The sequence below is a fragment of the Vanessa tameamea genome, chromosome 23 (assembly GCF_037043105.1).
Source record: "Vanessa tameamea isolate UH-Manoa-2023 chromosome 23, ilVanTame1 primary haplotype, whole genome shotgun sequence".
Classification (NCBI taxonomy): Eukaryota; Metazoa; Arthropoda; class Insecta; order Lepidoptera; family Nymphalidae; genus Vanessa; species Vanessa tameamea.
In genome coordinates this window covers 1,756,065-1,782,341 of record NC_087331.1, presented here as the reverse complement: position 1 = coordinate 1,782,341, position 26,277 = coordinate 1,756,065, and the positions used below count along the sequence as shown (strand labels likewise).

The 26,277-nt window shown below is 32.9% G+C and overlaps 1 protein-coding gene across 3 annotated transcripts in view; it reads right to left on the bottom strand.

The window, feature by feature from the left end:
• LOC113397708 (uncharacterized) overlaps positions 1-26,277 on the bottom strand; it is a 196,517-nt gene that overhangs the window by 163,129 nt on the left and 7,111 nt on the right. For all 3 annotated transcript variants that reach the window (XM_026636151.2, XM_026636154.2, XM_064218606.1), the window contains exons 2-3: positions 12,332-12,517; positions 10,730-10,867 (exon numbers count right to left, since the gene is read on the bottom strand). In XM_026636151.2, coding sequence (XP_026491936.2) covers positions 10,730-10,867; positions 12,332-12,334 — 141 coding nt within the window. In that variant the 5' untranslated portion in view covers positions 12,335-12,517. The remainder of the gene's footprint in view (positions 1-10,729; positions 10,868-12,331; positions 12,518-26,277) is intronic.

The following is a 26,277-nucleotide window of genomic DNA, read 5'->3' as shown; positions in this document are numbered from 1 at the left end:
CAATGTTGGTGGCGCATTGGCGATGTAAGGAATGGTTGGTTAATATTTCTTACAGCGCCTTTGTCTATGGGCGGTGGTAACCACTTACCATTAGGAGGCACATTTGCTTCTCCCCCAACTTATACCACAAAAAGAAAAGCAAATCACTGAACTAAATTTGATGAAATTCAGTTTGAAGCAAGCTTGACAGACGGACATATATTTTATAACTAATATCTTACCAACGCTTAAACTGCGAGTGAAGCCGCAGGCTACCACTTCTTTCGAATGTTGACTTTACTGTGAATAATAGTTCAATATCCATCAGGACTATTTCGACGTAATCTCAAAAAAATGCCATCTCCATAGGAATTATTATAGATGACAAGCGTATGCATAAACACAAGTGCCTAGTCCACCTGTCTACTTCCTTAGTGTACGTAGCCCGCAAACTGTATACTTCGTCGTTATATAATATTTGAATAATAACAAAATTACATTTATTTTACAAACGACTATTTCTGCATTTAATTTTTTTCTTTGATATTCTCTTTATTGACTTCATAACTTTTATCACAATTAAGGTGGTAATCATTATAATTTTACTGGTGGTAGGAATCTGTGCAAGCACCTCTTTGTCATCCACTCAATCATCCATGATTCACATATATTTTATTTCTGACATCAACATTTTATAAATACAATGTTGCAATGAGAAAAATCTTATATTATAAATATTTAATAAAATTAGTTAATAAATACAAAACACTAATTTACACGAGTGACAAGCTGTTTCCGGTAGCCGGCCACGGAATCCCTAATCTTTTAATCCTAAATTTTCCTCTTGCATGCATGTAGTTCTCAATGGTATCTGCTGCTCTCATGGACTAGACGCTAATTGGTACTTAATATTAAACGCATGCCGTGTCTACATCATGAAAAATGTAATCATGTGTATTTTTGTGATTGTCATTTTGTTTTGTAGACCTTTAAAAATAAAAAAAAAAAAATAAATGAAAAAAATGTAGTTAGAAGATTGTTTGGCACTCTCACCATTATTCCACAGTAAAATAATCTCAAAAATGTTTTATTTTTGTACATCATATTCGTTTATTGCTTTACTTGAATTATACAAATATTTTTTCAATAACTATTAATTTTGATGTTTCACATTTGCCGGTCAATTTTGGTATTATAATTATTACGTATAATATAATTAGTAATTATTATATTATAAGTGTATATATGTTATAAGAACTATAAATGTGCGTTCAGATTACGCTCAGATGTGTATACGAATAATATTAATTAGTCATTCATTTAAGTTCGAGTTCCACGGGATGATGCGAAGATGTTCTTGTTACGTAATTTATACCGCAAAAGCGGCTGTTCTGAATTAATTTATATTAATTAATTTATACAAGTTATATACACAATGACAGCCTGTAAATTTCCCACTGCTAGGCTAAGACTTACTCTCCGTTTGAGGAGAAGCTTTGGAGCATATTCCGCACATGTGGCAGAATTTCGTTGAAATTAGACATATGCAGGTTTCCTCACGATGTTTTTCTTCACCGCCGAGCACGAGATGAATTATAAACACAAATTAAGCACATGAAAATTCAGTGATGCTTGGGGGCCTAGTATCTAACAACTGGGTCATCTCGGGTCAAATTTGTATACGAATTATGAATATGGATTTGTGGATTTTTTGTTGTATGTAATCGATAGATAATACTGACTGTCGAAACTTTGGATTGAACGACGAAGTGGTATTAAACGCTTTTGATTTACGCGGGCAAAGACAGTTGCGTCAAAATGCTTTTGTGAATCGTTAAATTATTTTTCAAAAAGTAAAGCATTTTAAGAGATTTGATTTAATTGGATTTTCTGTTCACATGAGAGCCTCCACTCCAACGGTTGTGCTTGTAAATCCGGAATAATACGAAAATATCTGGCCTGTATATGAAAGCCTTTTACGAGGATTATCTGAATTTTGTTGAAAATGCATCAGAATTGCATCAAGATTAAATGAAGTAGCTTAATACCATAATAGTAAAAATCATTTTAGTTTAAAGTTTTATCATCGTAAAATTGTGTAGATTTTATCCGGATTTTCGGAAAAAATAACTACTTTTTTATTACGGAAATTATAGAATTAAATCATGTTAATGTATTCCTTATTTCGTTTTAGGCAAACTCTAAAATTACCTTTGCATAAATTTCCACATTAAAAACTTTTCACTGCTTCAAAAACAGTTCACAAACAGTTTCGTTTGATCATGTCTTGGAATCTAAAATTTCTAAATTGTGTCCTTTAAAATATTTAATGAAGATAAACAAACTTATAATTATAATTATCATATAAATAAACAATAAGACTTAAAATATATTACTAACAGTATCTAAAACGGGATATTTACCATGTTTTTTATTTTTATTTGGTGGAGCTCGATATTTCGACATTATCTACGAATGTCTCGTGAACAAGATTTAATTATATATTAATTATAATTATTGAAGTTTTAGATACTGTTAGTAATAAAAATAACCATGTTAATTTAAAATCTTAAAATATATTGATCAAAATAGTCGATTTTGTCTTTATTTGTATTCTTTAATATAAGCCCGAAGAAAGAAGAACAAGCAAGAACTTCACTATCAGATGATCTATTCGCTTGGCAGTCTACCGATTTCAAATAAAGAACATGATATTTAAAAAACTAACTTTATCATGATGTCTATTCGCTTGAATTTTTTATGTCAGTTTAGGATTACCATAGTGAACAAATACGTGTGAAAATTATATCGCCTTTTGCTGTCTGCCTAGCTCGAACCCTCCTTGGGTGAATTGGATTAGAAGATTGGTTTTCGCCACCGCAAGGGTGGCTGTCTCGTATACCTAGCTCTAACGCCACTTTCAGGTTGGGATAGGGAAATTCGAAGAGTTCAGATTGAAACAATATAATTATATATAAGTAAAAATAAGAATTTATGATAATATATATATATTTTTAATCCTGTATACGAACATAAATAACATATAATAGTTGTCATATATTTGCTCACGCAATTATTCATTACAACCTTCTGTTTTTTGATTGCAAGAAGGCGGACAATGTTTTTAGAGTTTATTTAATTTGTTTCAATTATATTGAAATGATGACTGTTTTAAATCGAATCGATATTTTTTTTTATGTATTGAACGCCAACACTGTGCCATTGTGTGTGTTATAATACTATCGTTGTATATTCTATACCAATTGTTGTAATACAAATATCACATAAGAATCAATTGTATAATTTCAGTGAATTGTCTCAATACACAAAATCAGATATCAAATATTATTAAGGTTACTAACAGTATTTAAAACGGGATATTTACCATGTTTTTTATTTTTATTTGGTGGAGCTCGATATTTCGACATTATCTACGAATGTCTTGTCTCGTGAACAAATATGGTATCTCGTGGTAAATATCCCGTTTTAAATACTGTTAGTAATAAAAATAACCATGTTAATTTAAAGATTATTAAGGTTTCTTCTTACAGCTTAAAATCTATCATTTTATTTGCCAATATTTTTTTTTACCGGGGTTCATTACAATTTTAAATGGCGGACTTTATTTACATTTTCATAACCACGTCCCGCGATAAAGTAATGTCCTGCGTTCCAGGACGATTATGACCAATTGACAATGTATCGCTGACGCTGATGCTGATCCTTTAAGTTTCTCATTCTATTATCACTATTAATAAAGTCCATCACATGAGCAAATCGTATGGAAATTTAGTTCGCCAGCGTCCTAGCCATTAAGCTGTATGTTTGTTATTACAAGCATTGAATAAAAAAAGGTTCTGCACGAAAAAGGTTTCTTATAACTCTGGAAGAATAATTACATTTTTAAGTATCTTATATTTAATTTCATATGATTTATAATAGTTAATCAATATAACCTAAAATATATTTCTACAACAGAGACAACAAATTTCAAAACAGTATGAAAGCATTATTGTTGAAAAGAGATGCACATACGTTTCATACATTGTACAATTGTAAAAGAGCGAGATATTTATTCCAGCTCGTTCGAAGGAAAACGTCATTGAATCCAATATATACTCGTTCGCTGGGTATTGAGATCGTATAGCAGGATCCCGTATAAATGCAAATTATGTCTCAGAGGAATCGGAAGAACATTCATGTTCGATATTCAAAAAAAAATGTAGCCGTCACGAGACGCCCGGATCAGTCAGATCGGTGTCAGATGTGAAACATCGAAATTGATGGATATTTAAATAATTTATAATTAAAGTAAACCAAAAGATAAATAGGATGCAAAATCGATATAATTTACATCGTAGTAGCCTGTGTTTCAGTGTAACTACAGATACAGGGGACATAACATCTTAGTTCCTAAGGTTTGTGGCGCATTAGCGATGTACCATTCCTGGTTAATTAATGTGACCACCTGATGGTAAGTAGTCATACTATTCATTTGGCGTAAGCCTATTTATTATATAAATATATAGAAATTTCAAGTTTTGTTACCTATATTCACCACACACTTAATGGATTAAAAAGCGACGACGGAGAAGATTCATGACGTCATGAGAGCATCATGCCGTTTCCCGTCACGGCATACGAGTATGTCTGACCATTGGGGTTTGCCTATAAATATTTCAAATCAAAGTGCTAGGAAGTGAAGTCATTACAATTTCCACAAAATCCAATTTCCACAGATAGACTAACTCTACGAAACGCGGTATACTCGCTAGATAGGAAACGGAAATGGCACGGAATAGGACTGCGGTCGTTTCAGAGCTCAGAAGGATTTACTGACCACCGCTTCAGTGACTTGACGTTTTACAATAAAGCATAGCGTCACATTATTAAATTAATATAAGATTTTTTCTATATATAATTAAATCTCCATGTATTAGTAAATTCATAATTATTAAAGACGACGAAATAAATTAACAAATTTCGAGAAATAATTCAGTGACAAGAATAAAAATTGCAACTACAAATCTCGTTTGAATAAAACAACAACAAATAAGATTAATAATGTAATATAAAACCGTATACAATAGAAAAAGACAAAAACAGAGAGAGAAAGAGAGAGGTGATAGGATGCGTGGACTTATACTCCCATAAAGTTTTTTCCTTGACGTGACGATTTCTGCCAGTTTACTGTAAGCCGCGGTAAAAATATTCGTTAGAAAAAACTTTAATTACATTCTTTTTCATGCTCAAGTTATCATATCAAGACAGTATCACTACAAAATAGTTTAAGGACCGTACACTATCAATGCGCTGCTAACGAAGGGATTCAAAACAACTAGTTGTCGCCCACAGTTACGCTCGCGTTTTGCGGTTGAACGTCTATTATTATTCATAAAAAGAACGTACCTACCTTGGTATTCAAGCTTGCTCAAATTGGGTTCAGTAGTTTAGCCGCGAAAGAGCAACAGACAGACTGATTTTTTTTCGCATATATAATATTAGTATATATATAATCCACTTGCCTCTAATGACACAGGCAAACTCACTATTCACACCGGGACACAGCATAAGTTATCTAAATGCCTAGCATCAAAATTATTGCCTAGATTGCCAGCCCTGGCGGAAACTACAGAAAATCCTACACTTTTTACCACGATAGAAACAAAATGTACTAAGGAGGCAATTCTACTAACTGATATCGGTTATAATACCGTCCCGATTATATTCCGGTCCAACTTTGACTGAACCGCAATTGGATCGTTGTGTTAGTAAAATAGGAAAACGATTTCGATACGATTCGATTCGATTGCGATACAGTGACGATTTGTTAGTAAAATTTGCGCCCTGTATACAATAGGTGTGTATTACACTATATGCTATTTAGCATATTATGTACACATAAATTCACTTCGTTTAAATGAAGTCCCAGAATTATAAAACTAGTAATCTAAATAAACTTTTCATTACCGCTATTAATGTAAAAATACAACGCATACAATTTCAAAGAACTGAATTTAAAATAGCTTCATAGCATTCACGTATGATGGATTGAAATTTATGTTTATTTATTTTTTTTATTTGCCAAGTGTAAAACGTTAACGACTGGGACTTTTAAGGTTTTATAAAACGTTATGAATAATTTTGTAAGGTTTTATATATTTTTATATTTTAGAATTATATCATATATTAGATAATATGACGTGTATCTTACTAGCTAAACCCATGGCTATACCGGCACGAAATTTATTAAACATAAACTACCAACCCCGTTTTACCTCCTTAGAGGTGGAGTTTCGCAAAATCCGTTCTTAGCGGATGTCTACACCCTACGCGATCAATGGTCGATAGCTTGAATAATCTTTCACTAATCACTTGGTGGTAGGGCTTTGTGCAAGCCCGTCTAGGTAGGTAAAACCAACTTATCAAACATTCTACCGCCAAACAGCTGTACTCGGTATTGTTATGTTCCGGTTTGAAGGGTGAGTGAGACCGCGGACGTATCATCTTTGTTCCCAAGGTTGGTGGCACATTAGCGATGTAAGGAATGGTTAATATTTACATATTGTCCATGGGCAGTGGTGAACACTTACCATGAGGTGGTTACCATTTGCTCGTCCGCCTACTCACACCATAAAATATATCCATGATGTTTATTATGGATTTGCGAAAATATCACGTTTTGAATTTCAACGAAGTTGCTATCGGAACTTTGAAACTTAAAATTGAACAGTGATGCATTACAAACAAAGACTGAGCTATTAACAAATCACATGGAATTCGTAAATTTAAAAGTATTTAGAAATACGACAACAGACAACTAACCCATAAGCCACAATAATAACCGTACTGGTTCTTGCATGGTTCGCTACTGAACGAAGCTCCTTAAATTAGGGATGTTTGTAACTGACAGCAAAGAATGAGGATCCAATTCGGTTGAAATTTTTATATTACCCAAAAACTCTGTCATTTCCGTTGTTTGCGGAGTGTACACTTCCCGTTCGGTATCATTTTTATTGGAAAAAGCTTGAAAAATACGGGATGTAATTTTTTATAAGAGATCGAATTTCATTTTTTTTTCTCAGCGTATTTTTTGAAGTTGGTTCTTTTATCAAATTTACATACTAAGTATAGTTTATTGTCTCACGCTTTACTTGGTTGTTGATACCTTTTGAATTGGTTGATATAAATTGCAATATTTAATCCAATTCAAATACATTTCTCACTCCGCCTCACTGGCGAGAAATAAATTATAAACACAAAACAAACAAGTAAAGTACAGCGGCCCTAGACCAGTTTTGAACCAACTATCCAACGATTAAGATCCACTTGTTCTATCTACTGGACTATCACAGCATTCGTCTGATAATACATTTTATTATATATTATAATATAATATTCTTTTACATGTATACAAAAGTTATCGAGAGTCTTGATGGGCCTATGGTTAGAAGACTTGAACCTTAAACTATAGTTCAGAGTACCCCCGATAAGCACTACTGAATTTTAATCAGCTTAATTTGTGTATATAATTCTCATACTCTGCGATGAAGGAAAACATCGTGAGGAAACCTACATGTGACGGTCGAACATCTGCCATGTGTAACAATCCGCATTGGCACAGCGTGGCTGGAATCCTCAAAATTAACCTTAGCACAGCAGTGAGGTTGTTACTTTTACTTTTACAACTTTTCTATAATAAAATCCACAATAATATTTGAAATAACATCGTACATACAGACTCGAGTCCATTACAGTTTCATTGTATATACTAAGCTCTTTAATTCGAGTGAATTTTGCACCGATTTTTCGGTTTCCTTTTATCTCACAAAGTTCCTACAAAGCCTTTTCATCTGCGGCGAGAGCTTTAATAGATAGTACCTACATTTTAGACGTTCTCAACGGCAGCGGTTGCCAACATTCATGAAAACTCGTAATACAAAACGTGCAACCCATTACTGGATATTCATTTTTAATTTTATAAATGTAGGCAGACTGGCGAATGAACAACCTTAGACACTTTAGGATATATTAGCTATCTTACATCGCCAATGCGCCACCAATCCTGCCTTACTTGCCTCTCCAACTGGAAGACAAAAATACTAAGTATTGTTGTTTGATAGCAGAGTATTTAAAGAGTGGCTAGTACCTACCTACAACGCCAACATAACCAAGCGAATATAAAAATTGATATACCTCAACAATAGGACAGCTGCAATTACATTAACATCAAAATTTACAGTAACAATCTGTAAATCTTGAATGAACTAAGAACTTTTATATTAGGTGAGCATGCCTCTTGGTTACTCTCAGTGAGTCAATCATACCTGTCTAACATTTATCATTTGCCTCCCGAAGCTAAATACAAAATCTTTTTCAGTATTTCATTGTTTATTTCCCTGAAAATATCTATAAAATTCTACAACTGCTATTCTACGCCAGCAATTGAAAAACTGTGATACTTGACCGCATTTGAGCACTTCGACTTGAATCCGAATGATTCAAGGCATTGTGTCTACTGGCTCGGAACAGACAATACTATTCAGTTTTGTGTAAGCGAAAATGCATACGAACTCGCTTCTCGGGGCCTAATAGTTTATCTATATAAAAAAAAAAAACAATTAAATATTAATTATAACTAGTGGTCTAATCTATCATAAAATCGCTAATTTTTAATGGATGGGATTCCTTTTGATTTATAGTTGAATTATTCAATTTATTGTGAGGTTAAACTTGGATTAACTTGTTTTGTCAGGGCGTCACGGTAGCATGCGAAAGCGATCCCGTGGCGCCCGCCGATAAGACGGAGAGGGTACCGCTGGTTTTTTAGTGGGTATTCCCGGTGTATTGGGACACACTCGGCATCCAGGGCACCGGCGAGTGCCGCATAACACTTCCACGCGTGGGAAACGGGTAACGCGTTATTCCAGCCAGGTTTTTGAACTTTTAGTTTAAATGTAATAAACATTATATAAACGCCGAAATATATATTTATAATAATAATGATACCTATTACCGATAAACATTGCTGAGCATTAAATAAAAAATGGAGGAACGGAGCAACGGAATTAAAAAAAATAAGCATATAACCATTTTCGGACGTTAAGTGCTTTTCACGTGATTGAGGCACATAGGCGAAAAAGTCATTATATATTGAACAGATAAAAAATTTATAGATATAAAGATAATCAGTTTGTCAGTACTTTTCTCTCCTACGTTTGTTAACCAATTTTCTTTTCCTTTTCCTTTGGCAGCTATTGATGAACTTTAGTGTTGTCGATAAATCATTTTGGAAACAAGGATAGAAAGAAAACCCTATAAATTCATGTGTTTTCCTCAAATTTTCATTAATGAAAATCCAATCGAAATATTCTTTGTTCAATTAGGCTCATAAGAGCACTTTTGAATCATCGTGTAGAAAGTAGATTTCGGTAAGTAGTCTCTTTTCTACGATTCCAATTACAAAGAATGTCAATAAATGTGATTATTTTGTTGTGTTATACATAAATACTTTAAACATTATCCGTTGTAATTATCCGTCATTAAGAACCTAACAAACAAACTAATATATAAAATAATAATATTAGTGATTGTTCGAGCCAAATAAAACCTCCTCGCTGTGTACAAAATTAATTACGACGAGACGTCATTTTTAGAAAAAGAGAGGATTGCGCTTGGAGACTTGGACGTCAAATAATAATATAAATTATTTACATAAAATATTATGTTAATTTGATTAAATTCATTATTCAAGAGCAAAATACTCTTCTCATTTCTCCATCTTCAATCATTAGCGCGATCATTTGGTGACCCCGACGTGATCTTTACCGAACAATCCACCTACCGTAATACCCATCGAAAAACTAAGCCAAGACTATTCGCCCTCCAGGACATCGCCAGCATCCAGCTGCAGCCATCAATCCGAGGAAAATACGTCTTCAATCCTTCAGTGATACATTATATGAAAGTAACGTAGTGTCTCAGTTGAACGGAATAAAATTGTTTTCATTTACCTGATCAATATCATTCGAATAATGAAACATTGATCCATTCGTTCAACGCTTTTTGTTCTTGATTGATTAACGTACACATGTATAGTCAATTTCAATGGTAGGAATAGTACAGATAAGAAAAAATAACTTTGACCTTGAATTGATGCGTCATCATTGGTCGAGATCTAAATAAGAGATTATTTTGTTTTTGTTGTGGGTTCTTAATAAAATTACGTATTAATCAAAGTTATCGGAACTTTGGGAATAAAATTAAAGTGGATATAGGTTAGTTGGAATAGTGGCTGTTATAAATAAAGATATATTAATCAATAACTGTTAAAAGTGCATAATATTGCAGACCTAATAGCAAATAGCAAGAAATATGTAAACCTAAGGTTTGTTTATTGTCACTCCTGCCATCGCAATAGACTACAGACGGAGCATCAAGAATTCATTAATTCGCTTCGTCCGTTTTATAAATTGCAGAAGTTACCACCAACTATTGAATATTATAGGGTTATAGCTTTTCTTTCGCCATAGAATTTCATTCTCATGTCATGTTCACTAACATTTGCTTGCCCGTATTCAAACCACTTATCTGAGTATAAACTCTAAGTTCCATATAAAGATCTATCTTATCCATAAAGTAAAATGATAAAACTTTATAATTAAAAAGATAGAAATATAGATGTAAGTAAGAAAGAAAGAGACAGATGTTGCGAAGTAAGTAGAGTAGAAATAAACATAAATAACCATACCCTGTCAGCCACACCTCCAGGTAGCACGCTCTTGACGACGACGCCAGAGGATCGACCGCCGACGATGCCGAATGCGAGACCCGATCCATCGTTCACTAATTCCACCACCTCAACTTGCGCCCATTCGCCGAACACCTGCTGTAATTTTATGTTGCCTTAGTACATTTTCGTTAAAAATTAAATTCATTGATTTGATTTTTTTAGATTAATTCGATTTCACTTTGAATGATTATATAAAAAAAATATATATTAAAATATATTACGAGTTGAGGCTCGATTATAATATGTCCGATAATATATTTATTATATCACATTTAATAGAAGATAATTGTAATAATTCGACGATATCCTTGAAGTTATGTTAGATGTTCTACTGATGGACAAAGGCCTCCTCGCTTCGAAAAGATCTTTTGATATTCCATTAAAGTTTTCGAAGTTTAATGATGGCAAATTTATTACTTAAATAGTCCACCGTAAATACAGAAAATATATTTTAAATATTCCCGACAGGATTAAACATTCGATAAACACATATCAGCACTAAAATATACCCTCAAGTTTTAACTTGTACCTATACGATCCGAATTTATTCGTTAAGATAAAACTTTTTCAGTCACAATTCACATAAAATGAGTCACGAATAAACATTTTAAATTATGATCTTCGGTATCCTACTACGATATATTCAAATTGTATATCAAAGCTGAGGTAATCTATCATGACAGGCTACGAATTCACTTGTCTGATGTCTGATACCATTGATGTGCTTGGCTATGTTGTACATGTTGTTTTCTCGTGTTAATAGAATATCTCAGGACAGTTGTCATCTCTTTCCATTGTAAGAGGCAGAGTCAGAGTCAACGTCCTCCGTACGGCGATGTTTTTTAATTAACCGCCATCCTCTGTCAGTGGTTTATGAGTGACGTATAATCAATTAGGTGTATCATAATTGCTAATTTCCTGTGGTGTTTCGTGTTCGTAAGAATTATTACCAAGGTATCGAAAATGTTACGAGTATTTCAATCACCGCTAATGACAAATAATTTACGGTAGGCTATAAGACAAAATGATGACCGAAAAACAATCGACGGGATATGAGAAGAACATATTTATTAAGATATGTACAAGAATGGAATAATAAAGGATTCATATCCTTAGATATAGAGAAGAATAAGCACGGAACTGACCCCAAAAAATGGAAAAAGGACAAGACAATCAATATCTCTGTACGTATATGTTCTGTTGTTTTGATGAGTTAGTTGTTAATTTTTTACAGTAATGCCAAATAGAATTATTTAGGAAATGTTGTTGAGATAAATATAAGATAGACCAAAAAACATTTGTTTTTTTTTTAATATTCCTTACATTACAATAAATGGGCGACCATAATTATATTGTGTGCTTGTATATGTGCATTTATTTCTTAACCGTCTTCGCGTTAGGCTTTGCTCACGTTATGCGGTTTGGTCCTTACCGAACATGCACATAAAAAGTTCAAGCTTGCTTTATACCAAATTTTATCAAATTCGGTTCAGAGGCAGTAAAAGAGCAATATACAGACAAAGTTACTTTAAGTTTTATAATACTAGTGTAGATATTTACCATGATGCGCCCTATAAGCCGCTTGCGTGGTTTGCGCGGCTGACTCCTCGATCATCTGACCGTGTCCATCTTCACCGGGTCACTCGACCGAACATAGAACACACAGCAACAGGGACACCGCACATTGTCGCGCTAGCACATTTTATTCGTTTCACTTCAATTCACTTTTGTGCATTTTGAATGTATCTGAAACAATTAAATATAATTAGTATATATTTTTTTATATAAAAAAGGTAGTCGAGCGGGTAAAAGTGATGGTAAGCAGTTCCATCGCCCACGCAAATTGGCAAAGGAATATGTACCATTACATCGCCAATTTTCCACCAACCTTGGAAACCAAGATATCAACCTACTTATGCCTGTTTGGCGGTAGAGTATATGATGATAAGTGGTACCTACACAGACTGCACTTAGCCCTACCACCAAGTAGATTTCCTTAGCTTGGTATCTAGGTAGATACGTCTGGGACTAAGGCGGCAAAACTTATACATTTACGTATTCATATCGACAGCATCCGCAAAAAATACCCGTAAACATTTCATTGATTAGGAATTATATTGAGCATTAGTACCCAAATAATTGTATTGTGATAATTTTATTATTTACGAACATTCTTTCTTATGTATTTAATTTGATTTTGTTATATTTTTTACACAGAAAATGAGACGCACCAGTTTTCTTGGTCAGAGAATTAAAACGATTAACAATTAACATTGAATTCATGAATTTATCGTCAAATCATATCACAAAATAGAATCAATAATAGTGACTGATGATAATTTTAAGTTTTACACTTGAATTATACATGTGGAGAACAAAAAAAATTTTTAGTTTTTATTTGAATGCCCATAATTACAAACATACATTTTTATTTATAAACTGTACCGATTTCATTCGCAATCAATTCACTCATCATAACTCTTCCTGCCTTTGGAGTAGACTATCACATATCGTGATTATAAGACATTTTTGTTCTGATAAACTGAATCTGTTAAATAATTGAATACAGACCCACCTATCCTATCGGACTTCCTTTTTCGATTAATTATTCTTCGTATAAACGACCATCTCGCCCTAACAAATATATAGTGTGAGCATGACCTCAATCTGTCAAGTAATTTTTTTTTAAACTACAGCTTCAGAGACGTGTTGCTCGTGCCTAAGGTGTATGTACATTTATTGCCTTGCGTGTTTTTATTTCGAGGCGTCACAATCGAACTTACCACATTCGAAATTTCCTAAAATCCTGAAATTTCGATGTTGTGGTCAAATTCAAAAGATCAAAAGTTACAAGCTCACTAACAGAACCAGCAACGATTATTCAAATTATTAATCACACAATCTAGTTCTTTTTTCGTAAATTCTATGAAACTAAATAAATGAGGTAATGTATCTAATATTGAATGTAGGGTTGGTACCACCTAGTACCATCCAAGCAGATTTAGGCCTGGCCTAGAAATATTATTGAATTTTAATTATCACAGTCAGTATAATATTCATACGACAATCAAACCATACTGTATAACTACAGTCACAAGGGATATAACATCTTAGTTTCCCAAGGTTGGTGGTGCATTGGTGTCGTAAGGAATTATTTATATTTCTAACGACACTAATTTCCATGGACGAGGGCGACTACTTATTTTATTTTAAAAAATTCGAATTTTGCAGTATAACCTACTTTTTAAGTATACATATTAGTAATCTGGAAATAGTGTTAAAGATAAAAGCCAATAAAAACTTTTCTATGAACAAACAAAGTACTTTTATTCCATTTTAAAGTTAAGCAAGGTATTCGTCTACGCTACAAAACGAAAATACTTTCTTGTATGTTCTAACTGTTTAACATTTTAAGATTTGATGTTTTAAATTATACCTTTTTTGTATTTTTTTTTTTAATGAACTGATTATTGAGCATATAATGTTACAAAAATTTTGCCACAACAATGTTTATTAATCTTTTCCTTTTTTTGTTGTTAGATGAAATTCCATAAGAAATACTTTCGCAAGACTACATCGGTGAGTCTTAACAGTCATTTCTGAATTGCATTAGGTAGATATCTAATTCAATTTTTAAAATAAGAACGATAAGTATAGAATATCACCCAAAAACATGGAAAAACTCGTAAACATCTCATATTTTAGAATAATATCTTCTATCTTTATTTTAACACAATAGATACAATTATATGATGTGACTGACTCCTAAACAAGATTTAAATGTAATTATTATACGTAATTTTATTTTTTTACTAAATGCCTTAATTGCCAATTATGTTACACATATAGGATCTAAGGCTGTTTAAATATGGTACGGCATTTGTTACATACAACACTTTATACCCGCTGTAATAACATTTATGCGCCACCGACTGCTGACGCTTCGATATCACGGCGTGACGCAGAGGCATTTGAAAAGCGTCACCGCGCAGACTTGCCATTTCTTTTACGGCGTCCTCTGAGAACTACCTAATGAGGATATTTCAAATTCAAATGTCGTTTGTATGCAAAGCGCGCACAGCTTATATTATTATATTTGACAGAGTTGTTCGCATTTGTCCCATTCGAATAGCGTTTGAAATGTTATTGAGTAGGTGGCAAGAAATGCATTCTAAGCCGATCGGTCTAATAAAATAAAATTTTGCACAGGAATTCTAATGGAACGTAGATTATGAGTGTGAAAATTGGTATTTAGGCTTTTGTTAATGAGTAATAGTGAGTTGTTAAATTTTTTAAATCACGCCTGAGGGTGAAATTTGGTGGTAGGGCTTTATGCAAGGCGTCTGGATAGGTACCACCCACTCATCAGATATTCTACCGCCAAATAACAGTACTCAGTATTGTTGTGTTCCGGTTAGAAGGGTGAGTGAGCCAGTGTAATCACAAGCACAAGGGACATAACATCTTAGTTCCCAAGGTTGGTGGCGCATAGGTGATGTAAGGAATGGTTAATATTTCTTACAGCGCCTTTGTCTATGGGCGGTGGTGACCACTTACCATCAGGTGGCCCATACGCTCGTCCGCCGACCAATGCCATTAAAAAAAAATTAGGATAAAAGTCTTATGAAATTCGTTATTTTTGAATGTTATAAATATGGAAATTCTTTTTTAAGATGATTCAAGCAAACTTGAACTCCAAGGAAAGACATAGGCTATTTTATTTGTCTAAAAAATGACAACCAACCGCCTAATACGCGAGCGAAGCCGCGGGCGATAACTAGTAATAAATATAGAAATAATATGTTATTTACATACGACCTTTTTCATTCAATTTATAAATTAAAATGCAAAGTCTTATTATGTTATTAGCGTTTTACATATAATTTATTAGTTAATGTAGAAAAAGAATTAATAATTATAATCTTGCTCCGCGCAAAACAGGACGATGCATTGTCCACGGCTCTATAACAAAGACGCGGCGTTAGTTTGAAAACTAATCAAATTTTATTTATATGAAACAATGATATATGTAGAACAATGGTAGAGATTAATTCAAATATATTTAATTAATAAGGAAGTATCTTGTTACTTCTTGACAGTCAATATAAGAACTTTCATTGGTTCAGAGAAAATATACCCCGCAGAAACCTCAGCGGTTTTTGCCAACAAAATTTGACTCAAGATACATATAACCTAAACAATGAGTCATATTAATGAACGTCATAGCTTCGGAAAGTATTCTAAATAACCAGTTGTAAAGATAAATTATTATTATATAATTGAATTTCTCTCAAAGAAAAAATTGTAATATCTGAATATTGCAAATCAATGATTCAGTTAAACATGTAGTTCATTACTATACAATTTTTTAACAACATAAGACCTACGAATATTCACAAAATAAAGTTATTCGCATGTAAATTTGTGAAAATATTAATGTGATATGTGAATGTGAAGTTTTAGGGTGCTTTTAAATTTATTCAGGTTATAATTGAATTGTTTGTATAGAGTCAGACCCTTCCGTGACCCTTCCAAGCATATGATGAATTCATCCCCTCTGGCCGAAATCGGGCAGCACAGCTTATCCGCGGGAGACCAACGGCTTTCCGTGCTTTCCAAGGTATGAGTAAAAACACTGTCGATTTCCAGTCTCTATTGAAAATTTTCAGACAAGAAATCTGTAAATGTTATTTGTCACCTCGGGAACTGCGGCTTTGTGGCTTGCTATTAGACCAATGAACCAGTCGTTATATATAATTCATTTCTAAAAAATAAAATAAACAGAAATTTATTTTTTGAAATGTGATCTCTAAATGTTACATTTTTTTTTACATTAGCAGCTGGTAAATTTCCCACTGCTGGGCTAAGGCCACCTCTCCCTTTGTGGAAAAGGTTTGCAGCATATTCCACCACGCTGTTCCAATGTGGGTTGGTGGAATACACATGTGGCAGAATTTCGTTGAAATTAGACACATGCAGGTTTCCTCACGATGTTTTCCTTCACCGCCGAGCAGGAGATGAATTATAAACACAAATTAAGCACATGAAAATTCAGTGGTGCTTGCCTGGGCTTGAACCCGACATCATCGGTTAAGATGCACGCGTTCTAACCACTGGGCCATCTCGGCTCTTACAATACTATAATAATGGTAAAAATCAATGTTGCTTCTTATTTACTGACATTTCACGAGCGTGATCTGCATTAAGTTTCAAGTTAATTCTTACAGAAGTTCTACTGTTGTGAATTTGTAAATGCATTCACGTCAAAAAACTATTTTATTCAACAAACAAGCGAACAAATTACGACGTAGCGCCTTTTACAAATATGAATGAGTATTCAATTGTTCTCGACTAAAAGGAAACCATTCATTAATTTCTTTGTACTGCAATACGCGCTGCCTAAGTAAAGACTAGACTAGAATGTTCTAATAAAGTATTAATGAGATCTTTTGCGATTGTTTGAAAAGAAAATGTGTGCGAATCTTACTAGAGGCTGGTAAATAGGGCTCGTCTTGTTGTCGTATATTCAAAATATATTTCAAATTAACTCGTAATAAAATAATAAAAATTATATATAAGGAAAACGGCAGTACTGCTGCAAATATATTTTTTTTTTTAATTTTTGTATTGTCAATGAACAAATTCACTTTGTGTCCAAACCTCGAATTCATGGATAAGTCTGTATGTAGGTGGAACTGAAAGGTTTAGTTTACTTTATGACCGATTTGAATGATGGCAAATATGACAGCAGGATTTCTTCAAAGAAAAAAGCTATTCGGATTCTCTGGACAAAAAATACCCCCAAAACAGTTATCACAAAAGTAACGGGTCTTGTGCACTTAGGGAGAATTCCCCATGCCGAGATTTTGTTTAACAAAGACTATTTCAGACAAAAGTTTGTTCCGGTCTTTATCAAAGTGTACTCGAGAAATATTAGCACGGCCGCTATATAAGGTGTCTACGGTACTGTCGTCCGCATAGCAGTGAATGTTGGTGACTGGCAACAAGTCCCTGATATGCAGAAGAAACCGAGTAGATGACAGTACGTAGCCTTGTGGAACACCAGAATTAATGAATTTTGATTCAGAGCATGCACCGTCAACGACCTTGATGCTCCAATCCGTCAAAAACCTGGGGATCAGTTGCATAATATCCCGTAAAGCCCATAGGAAGGAAGCTTCGAAAGAAGTGCTTTGTGCCAAAGCCGATCGAAGGCTATTGCTATTTCCAAGCTGGTTGCTTATGCCTTCCCCTAGAACTCTACAGTTCTCGCACATGTGTCAGGTAAACTTAAAGATCATTGGCTGAGCGACCCCAACGGAAATCGTACTGGCAGTCGCTAATCAGCTGGTACTCCTCGAGTTATTGCAGGAGCTGGCACTTAACAATGGACTCTATTATCTAAGAGGTTGAGCGTCTGAGCGGTTGCCTTTTCTGGGATCGGGAGGGAGGGAAGTAATTTTCCAAGAGGGACGACGCCTAATACGTAGGGTTGCCGGAAAAGACGCGTCTTTTGTCCTTTAGAGACATCCAACATACATCACAAGACATAACTTAAATTCAACCAATTTAGAAAACATCACTATCAAACAAAAAATAATTTTATAAAATTCGGATTCAGAATTGTAGCAGCGGGTACAATTCCGTCCTAGATAGTCAGATTTGCTTGCCCTAAATCAAAGAAAGGATCGTAAGAAAACAAACCATTCCACTCTGACATAGATGAGTTAACAAACAGGACGTCATAAAACATTTGAGCGATTTGATTACTGGATCAAGGATGAAATTACGCAAAACAACTCCTTATATACTTTAGGTTGCTTATAGTCAAACTTCTGTCAACAGTGATTTTCGCGAGCAATCAAAATTTGATTATTATTTAAATTAAGAATCTTACGTTAATAAAACTAAATTTAATATTTATATGCAATGAAAACTTTTTCAATTTGTTCATTTCTTTTGATGATGTTTTTTTATATATTCTATTCTCTATTCGGTTTTACTTTCGAAATTTTAATTATAATTTATTAATTATCATAAACTTAATATTTAGCTATATTTTAATCATTTTAATATTTTTGTCGATGTCAATAGAATAATTAACTATATATACAAATTATAATCAACTAATATCTTTATTTATTTTTTTTGTTAAAAAAAATTATATATAACATTTATTTTCTATACTGTTAACCGATGAGGATTTATGCCATCTGGTAGCAATCCCGGCTGTAGAATCAGGTTATGCTTATCATAAAAAAGGCATTGTCAGCAGAAATAAAATAAAATGTTCAACCATAAATTTAAAGTCGTAGGATAAGAGGAAGTAGTTCTAATTCAGCTTAAAAGATTTGTCCTTATCAAACTAACGAACATTACGGTTAAAAAAAGTTTGTATTAAGAAAAAAGAAGACATCAAAAAAATAATAGTGAGAAGTACGCCACCCTTTCATTTAGTAGCATTATATTTTACATTAAATAAATATATATATATATATATATATATATATATATATATATTTATTTTTATTTATTGCGCTATTGATGAAAATAATTAAGAATATTGTGTGAATGAGTATATTATTTCGTATATTTGATTTGATATAATTTGCTTGATTTAACTTATTAATTTAACTCTATTGGTCCTAATATACATGAGATTCGATTCAATTATTATTTTTGTCATATAGTTCGTGTTATTAATTTATGTTGTATATTGTTTGCTAAATTTAAGTTTGTAAATTATAATATGTGTTGTACAATATGCTTATGAAATCCACACTAACCATTAAGATATACTTTAATTTATATTCATAAGAAACCGACGTGTATCCGAATTTCTCCACAAATATAACCGACCTATATTTAGGTTCCACTATCATTCATAGTGGAAATCGCTAAAGGCAAAATGCAGAATATCCATATCATCTATAATCACTTTAATAAACTCCTCTTCTTCTCCCAGCTAATCTCTACTTACACAACGTCTCTTATTTATAAAACATTTTTTTTATTTGAAAATTTACAATTTATACGTGACTAATACAAAAAATTGCTTTATTAATATCCTTTAGAAACTTAAACGTAATATATATATATGTAAGTAACGTAATTATATTTTATATAATTGCCTATTTTAAAAGTGAATTATATTTTTATATTAATTTTCTATCTGTGGTACGCTCTACATAGAAATTACTGAACAGAATGTAACGAAACTCGACGTTATAATGAGTTATAGCGTACGTCAATTTAAATTTATCTCCTCAACCAAAGTTCGCGTAAACAAGTTGAGAAGAACTTAGGTAGATAACTTCGTAAAACATCCCTCTCGGTGTAGTTACAGAGTTGAATATAGCGAGGTCCAGAGTTTAATTCAAACTCAGATCCAAAAAAAAATTGAAGTTCTCGAATTGTCTAACGGTCTAATAGGGATTGGCCGAACTTCGACATTCGACCGATATTCGATTCAAATGCCGAACATTCGGTGCAAGAAAAAAGGCATATAAAATACTTACTGCACTATTTTGACCGAAATATCGATATCATACTATCCATAATAACTGTAAAATAAAACTAGGCTTTGATATACTCATGATCATATATTTTAGTAAAAATTAAATATCTTTGGGATAATAAATATTTGAATAATAGATAGATACTGACTATAGTTCTCAAATATAACAACTTTTTGTATGGGAACTATATCAATATCGCAAAAAAAACTTAGTTGCCCATACTGAATAACAGATCAGCTGTATTGTAACGAGCTGAGGTGGCCCAGTGGTTAGAACGCGTGCATCTTAACCGATGATTGCGGTTTCAAACCCAGGTCTGCACCACTGAATTTTCATGTGCTTAATTTGTGTTTATAATTCATCTCGTGCTCGGCGGTGAAGGAAAACGTCGTGAGGAAACTTGCTTATGTCTAATTTCAACGAAATTCTGCCACATGTGTATCCACCAAGCCGCATTGGAGCTGCGTGGTGGAATATGTTCCAAACCTTCTCCTCAAAAGGAGACGTCTCCTTTGGAAATTTACAGGCTGTTAATGTTGTAATGTTGTATTATAAGCCTGTATTAAGGTTTAATTGTAAGCGCGGCGAATTCGACCGAATTTCGTATTCGGTTCAATCCACATTCAGCCAACTCTATTTTTTAACAATACACTCTTAACATCACAGACAAAATATTTTCATTATTATAAAATATTCAAGTACACAAAACCATAAATCAATAACAACATACTTACACGTCGCAATGTCATTCATAATGTAATTCATTCAAGTAAGCTCGTACTTAAATATACAACCTGTTTGGAATGTAAATTATATTGAGAACCGGCGAGTAACTCAATAGTTCCTCTTTACACCAATCAAATTACATAAAACCAACTATTTATACACCAATATTATAAATGCGAAAGTATCTCTTCACACTTAAATCGCTGAACTGATTTAGATGAAATTTGGTATGGAGATAGTTTGGATCCCGGAAGACCATAGGCTACTTTTTAATTCACCCCTCGAGTGTTTCATAAATTACGCGCTGATATAGCCGCAGGTTTAGCTAGTATAATATAAACTAAGATATCATAGTTGATGATCAAAGAATACTAACTTTTTTAACATTTTATCTAATTTGTTTAGATTTAATACGGCCTTACAAATGTTGCTTAGCAGTTGTTCAGTGAAACATTGATTCGTCTCTTTCTGTCATCACTGATTGTACATTCGATAGAAAAAGACACCGTTTTGTTAAACTAGTCATCGCGTAACATTGATAGGTATAATCGATATTGTTTATTTTTTTATAAAATTTGCTTTGAATGTTTTATTTGGTCGCACTCAAGTGTCACCGATATCTAAAAGGTTCGAACTCCATCTAAACGTTTGGATCGATTTCAAACCTTACATCATCCTGAGTGACAATATAAATATATATATATATATATATGTGTGTATAGTTTTGTAAAGAAATCAATTCGTACGGTATTGGCTCTAATATCATTCTTCTTGTGCATTTAATTTTGTATACTTTGGAAAGTAGAACAAAACACCCGTATTACAATACTAATAATTTAATACATGAAGCCGATAAACAACTTTAGCAATAGATGAAATTTGTCTTATCAGGTATAGATATTGTATAGATGTTTAGTTATCATTGAACTATGAATAGAAACACCAACCCATAGTATCATTGAAAGTATTCTGTAAATTGGAAACGCATCACTTAACACGAGCATATGTCAAAATGTGATATGCGATATTGATTATAATAATTATTAATTTAATAGGATATACGTCTCAAAATGGCGTATCAATTTAAGTCTATTGTCAATATATTAAAAGTAATATACAAAGTTAATTCTTAGAGAATCACACTGCTGCTCGTAAAAGTCAACGTCAACTGAGAAAGGTTTTGGATGCTATTCCACACCGCTCTCATTCGTGCTTCAATTTATCTTCGCGATGTTTTTGTCTACCGCATAACTCTAAATTAACTAACTTAACTCTAAAAAAGCTTACTGGTTTAAACTTAGATTTGAACACTTGACCTTCGATTACGATCTACGTATTCTAACCATACCATCTACTGAACCATAAAATCTTAACCCTTAATATGTGTATGTAAAATAAGAAATATTTATTGTCAGATCTAAAAATATACTTTCATTTTTGGAATATCAAATATATTAAGATTGAAATACAGAAATAGGTTAAATAATCATTAGACTGGTTCCAGTTTTCCTATGGGACCTTTGTAACCAGCGTCAGTACGATAAAATTTATTTCTCAAACATTTTCCCTGTTAAAAGGAAATTGACATTAAAACATACCATTTTCCTTTGTACGTTAATGATTTTTAAAACATTGAGTCTATTTTTAAATGACTTTAAAAGAGGAAGAGGTTTTATATGAGCATAGGATAATAAATATTATATTATGTTTGGGTATAACTTTTTTAATTATAAGCCTAAGTAGTTTTATTGTTCTCACTTACTCTGTAACTACTGAGTTTCTTGCCGGTTCTTCACAGTAGAATCTACTTTCCGAACTGGTGGTAGGTTTACATTTAACTCATCACTGTAACAAAAAAGGGCTTATATAAGCGTAGGCTCAATCCAATTCAAGTAGTTGAATTAAGAATATTTTGATTTTATTAAATTATTTATTATTATGGTGGGCCCATCTTAATTTAAATGATTTTTAAATTATATAATTTTGGTCTTTTAGAGGTGCTTTTATATGTACATATGACTTAAAAGTTAAGATATAATGGTTTACTAAATTAGTAAATTGACGTCACACAGTTTGAATTTGGAGTTTGATCTTGTTTTATTAAAGTAAGTAGTAAAAAATACTTTAATCAATATTATTCGAAACGACGTTAATAGCACAAATATACTAGTCAGTAAGTTATTTTTAAAAAATCAACTATATTACTATTTTTTATAGAAAAAAAACAACTTTTAACTTATGTAATTTAATATTAGGGGATACTGCTAATATTATAGCTGGGATTAATAAATGCCAGACAGAAGAAGAAGATTGCTAATAAACGAAAGTTATTACAACTAATTGCAAATAATTCGAAATTCAAAAATCGAAATAGCCTATTGTCAACTCATTTTTCACAGAAAAGATCTAAAAATTAAAAAAAAAACCTTGACGCGTTATTGTTTCAACGCTTGCGTATATAAATTTGTTATTATTTTACATAAATATACATAATTCGTTTGTAATTAGTATAATATATACTCTGTTCATAAATGGAACAAATAAATACAATAAAATATTATGCGGGCATAAATAGAAGCCCGCATGAAAGGAAATTGTAGGGTAATTGTAACAACGCTCCGTATTTAAGAAGTGTAAATATAAACCTCGTTAACATTATTTAAGTTACCTCTCTAACTTTATAGGATAATAATACATATAATTATGACTATTGACACTTGGAAGATCTTTGTGTAAGAATGTATGGGTTAGTACCACCAACTCATCACATATGTAAAAAGTAAGTAAGCCAGTGTGATTACAGGCACAAGGAACATCTTAGTTCCCAAGGATAGTATTCCTTACAGCGTCAATGTTATTGGATGTAATGACCACATGCTAGCGGATGTCCCATTTGCAAGTCTACCTACATATTTCAATAACGTTCGTATTAATAATTTTATTTGCATTTTAAAATAAAATTCCAGTCAAATAAAAGTTTTCAGTGAGATCTGATTAAAATTAGTATCGTCTATTATTTCTGGAACTTGTAAACTAAAAAGACAATGGATAAGACACACCTGTCGCTTGTTTGATAATTCCAGGTTGGAATGAGATACATCTCTTTATTATTTTACTTTGAAAAAAAGCCATATTGACTTTTCAACCAAGTGATGGTAATCAAAGATAAAAAATTAAATCAAAACTGGTATAACCGATCCAGACCAACTTGGACAAAGACCTACTAATAAACGTACTTTCGTAAAGGATTAAAATAAGGTTGTTCGGTTCTTGAGTTAAAGTTGAATGTATGGAGGACCATGTAGTTGATCTGGCTCTCCTCAATCCTCACTATTGCATGCGTGAAGCGACGAATGTTGGCTTAGCTAGTTTATAAGGTGGGAGATCCCACAATCTCGGGTTCAAATTTCGAGTAATAAATTTTTTGCCAATTGTAAACAGTATTGGAGAAAATTAGGTGTTACTCTCCCATGATTTGGAAATCACATGAAGTTGCTTATATACCTAATCGATGGGCATGCGGTAATACCGTCGATTATGTGTACGAATATATTTTGACGACCTCCGTGGTCGAGTAGTGTGTACACCGGTTTCATGGGTACGTCACTCCGAGGTCCCGGGTTCGATTCCCGGCCGAGTCAATGTAGAAAAGGTTCATTAGTTTTCTATATTGTCTTGGGTCTGGGTGTTTGTGGTACCATCGTTACTTCTGATTTGAATAACACAAGTGCTTTAGCTACTTACATTGGGATCAGAGTAATGTATGTGATGTTGTCCAATATTTATTTATTTAAAATATACTGTTTATATTTGTTACAAAATCCCAGATTCAGTCTGACTAGTCTGACTAGTACAGTCTGACTAGAATACTGCTGTGGTCAGGAATAACATGTTGCATGCGTATATTTGCCTATATCTTGCGCTCTTTCTTTCATTACAGCTGCGTATAATTTAAAAATAATTTGCAGTATTTAGCCAAGCTTCCTTTGCGGAAAAGTTCTTAAATAACTACACAACGACTCGCGTTAGCAAGGCACTAATCGTAAGACTCTAACTTCGCCCATAATTACTGGTTATTATTAGACCTTACGTTCTAATATAAAAGTCGGTAACAGATAAAAAATAATAGGAGTTTTCAAGACCAGTATGAAAAAGAATTCTAAGCACGCTTGATCAAAATTTAATACCATACTTTTAATTCAAGCCAGGCATACTAGTTGAAACGACATACGTATTTTCACAAGAATTATCACAAGAATTATCACTGCTGCAACCCATGACAAAAGTTTTATCTTATCCTTAATATTATAAATGCGAAGAGAGTTTGTTTGTTTGTTACGTTTTCTCGTCTTAACTATATCAATCGGTCATTATGAAATTATATATTTACATTGTCAGGGCTATAAAGAAGGCCATAGGATACCTAACACCATTGGGGTGTTACGAGTCAAGCTGCGTGCTCTATCTAGTAATTGTAAAATTTGGTTTTAAGAACAGTGCAATATTTATATATATATTTAACTAACTACTACTATATATATTGACAACTCCAGTCATATTGTATAACATCTAATATCACAAACTGTCTGTCGGCCTGTAACACATAGCTCACAATATTAAGCAATGTCTTTTAATATAATCAATACCGTCGCAAAAGCAGTTCTTGGACAAACGATTGTCTTACCTTTAACATAAATTAAAGTATATTTTTACTGAATATCGTTAAGCTTGAACATATGTGCTAATAGAAGGATTGAAATCATTTGCAGGCCACACACGATCCAATATTTGAACTCACCGACCTCTCAAATTCCAAACACGAGCGTACACCGATCAATCATCAAATTACTTCCGCACACATCAAGATTGAACCAGAAACTCATAATAATGGCGGACATTCAAGTGACAACGATGCGCCCTAATGTGTGGAGCTAGTTCATCGAGTTTGCCAATCTATTCAAACCCCTTTGAGGTCGATTTACCGAAGTTAGCGATGTAAGCCCATGCCCAAATCGACCATTTCAAATCTACACACAGTTGCTTGACCAATTTGATTCGAAAGTTGAACGGTTATGTTGAGCCAGTGATAGTTTCAACGGTATTTCTACTGAAAGCAGTGAAATTTTCACGCGAATTACGCAGACTTATTTTTTATAATGTTTAAATTGCATGAATAATTTGTCGATAAGATTTTCTGCATAAATTTCTCACTTTAATCACAAAGAGCGGCAGCTGTAAAACTTTTCCAAGGGAATCCTAACA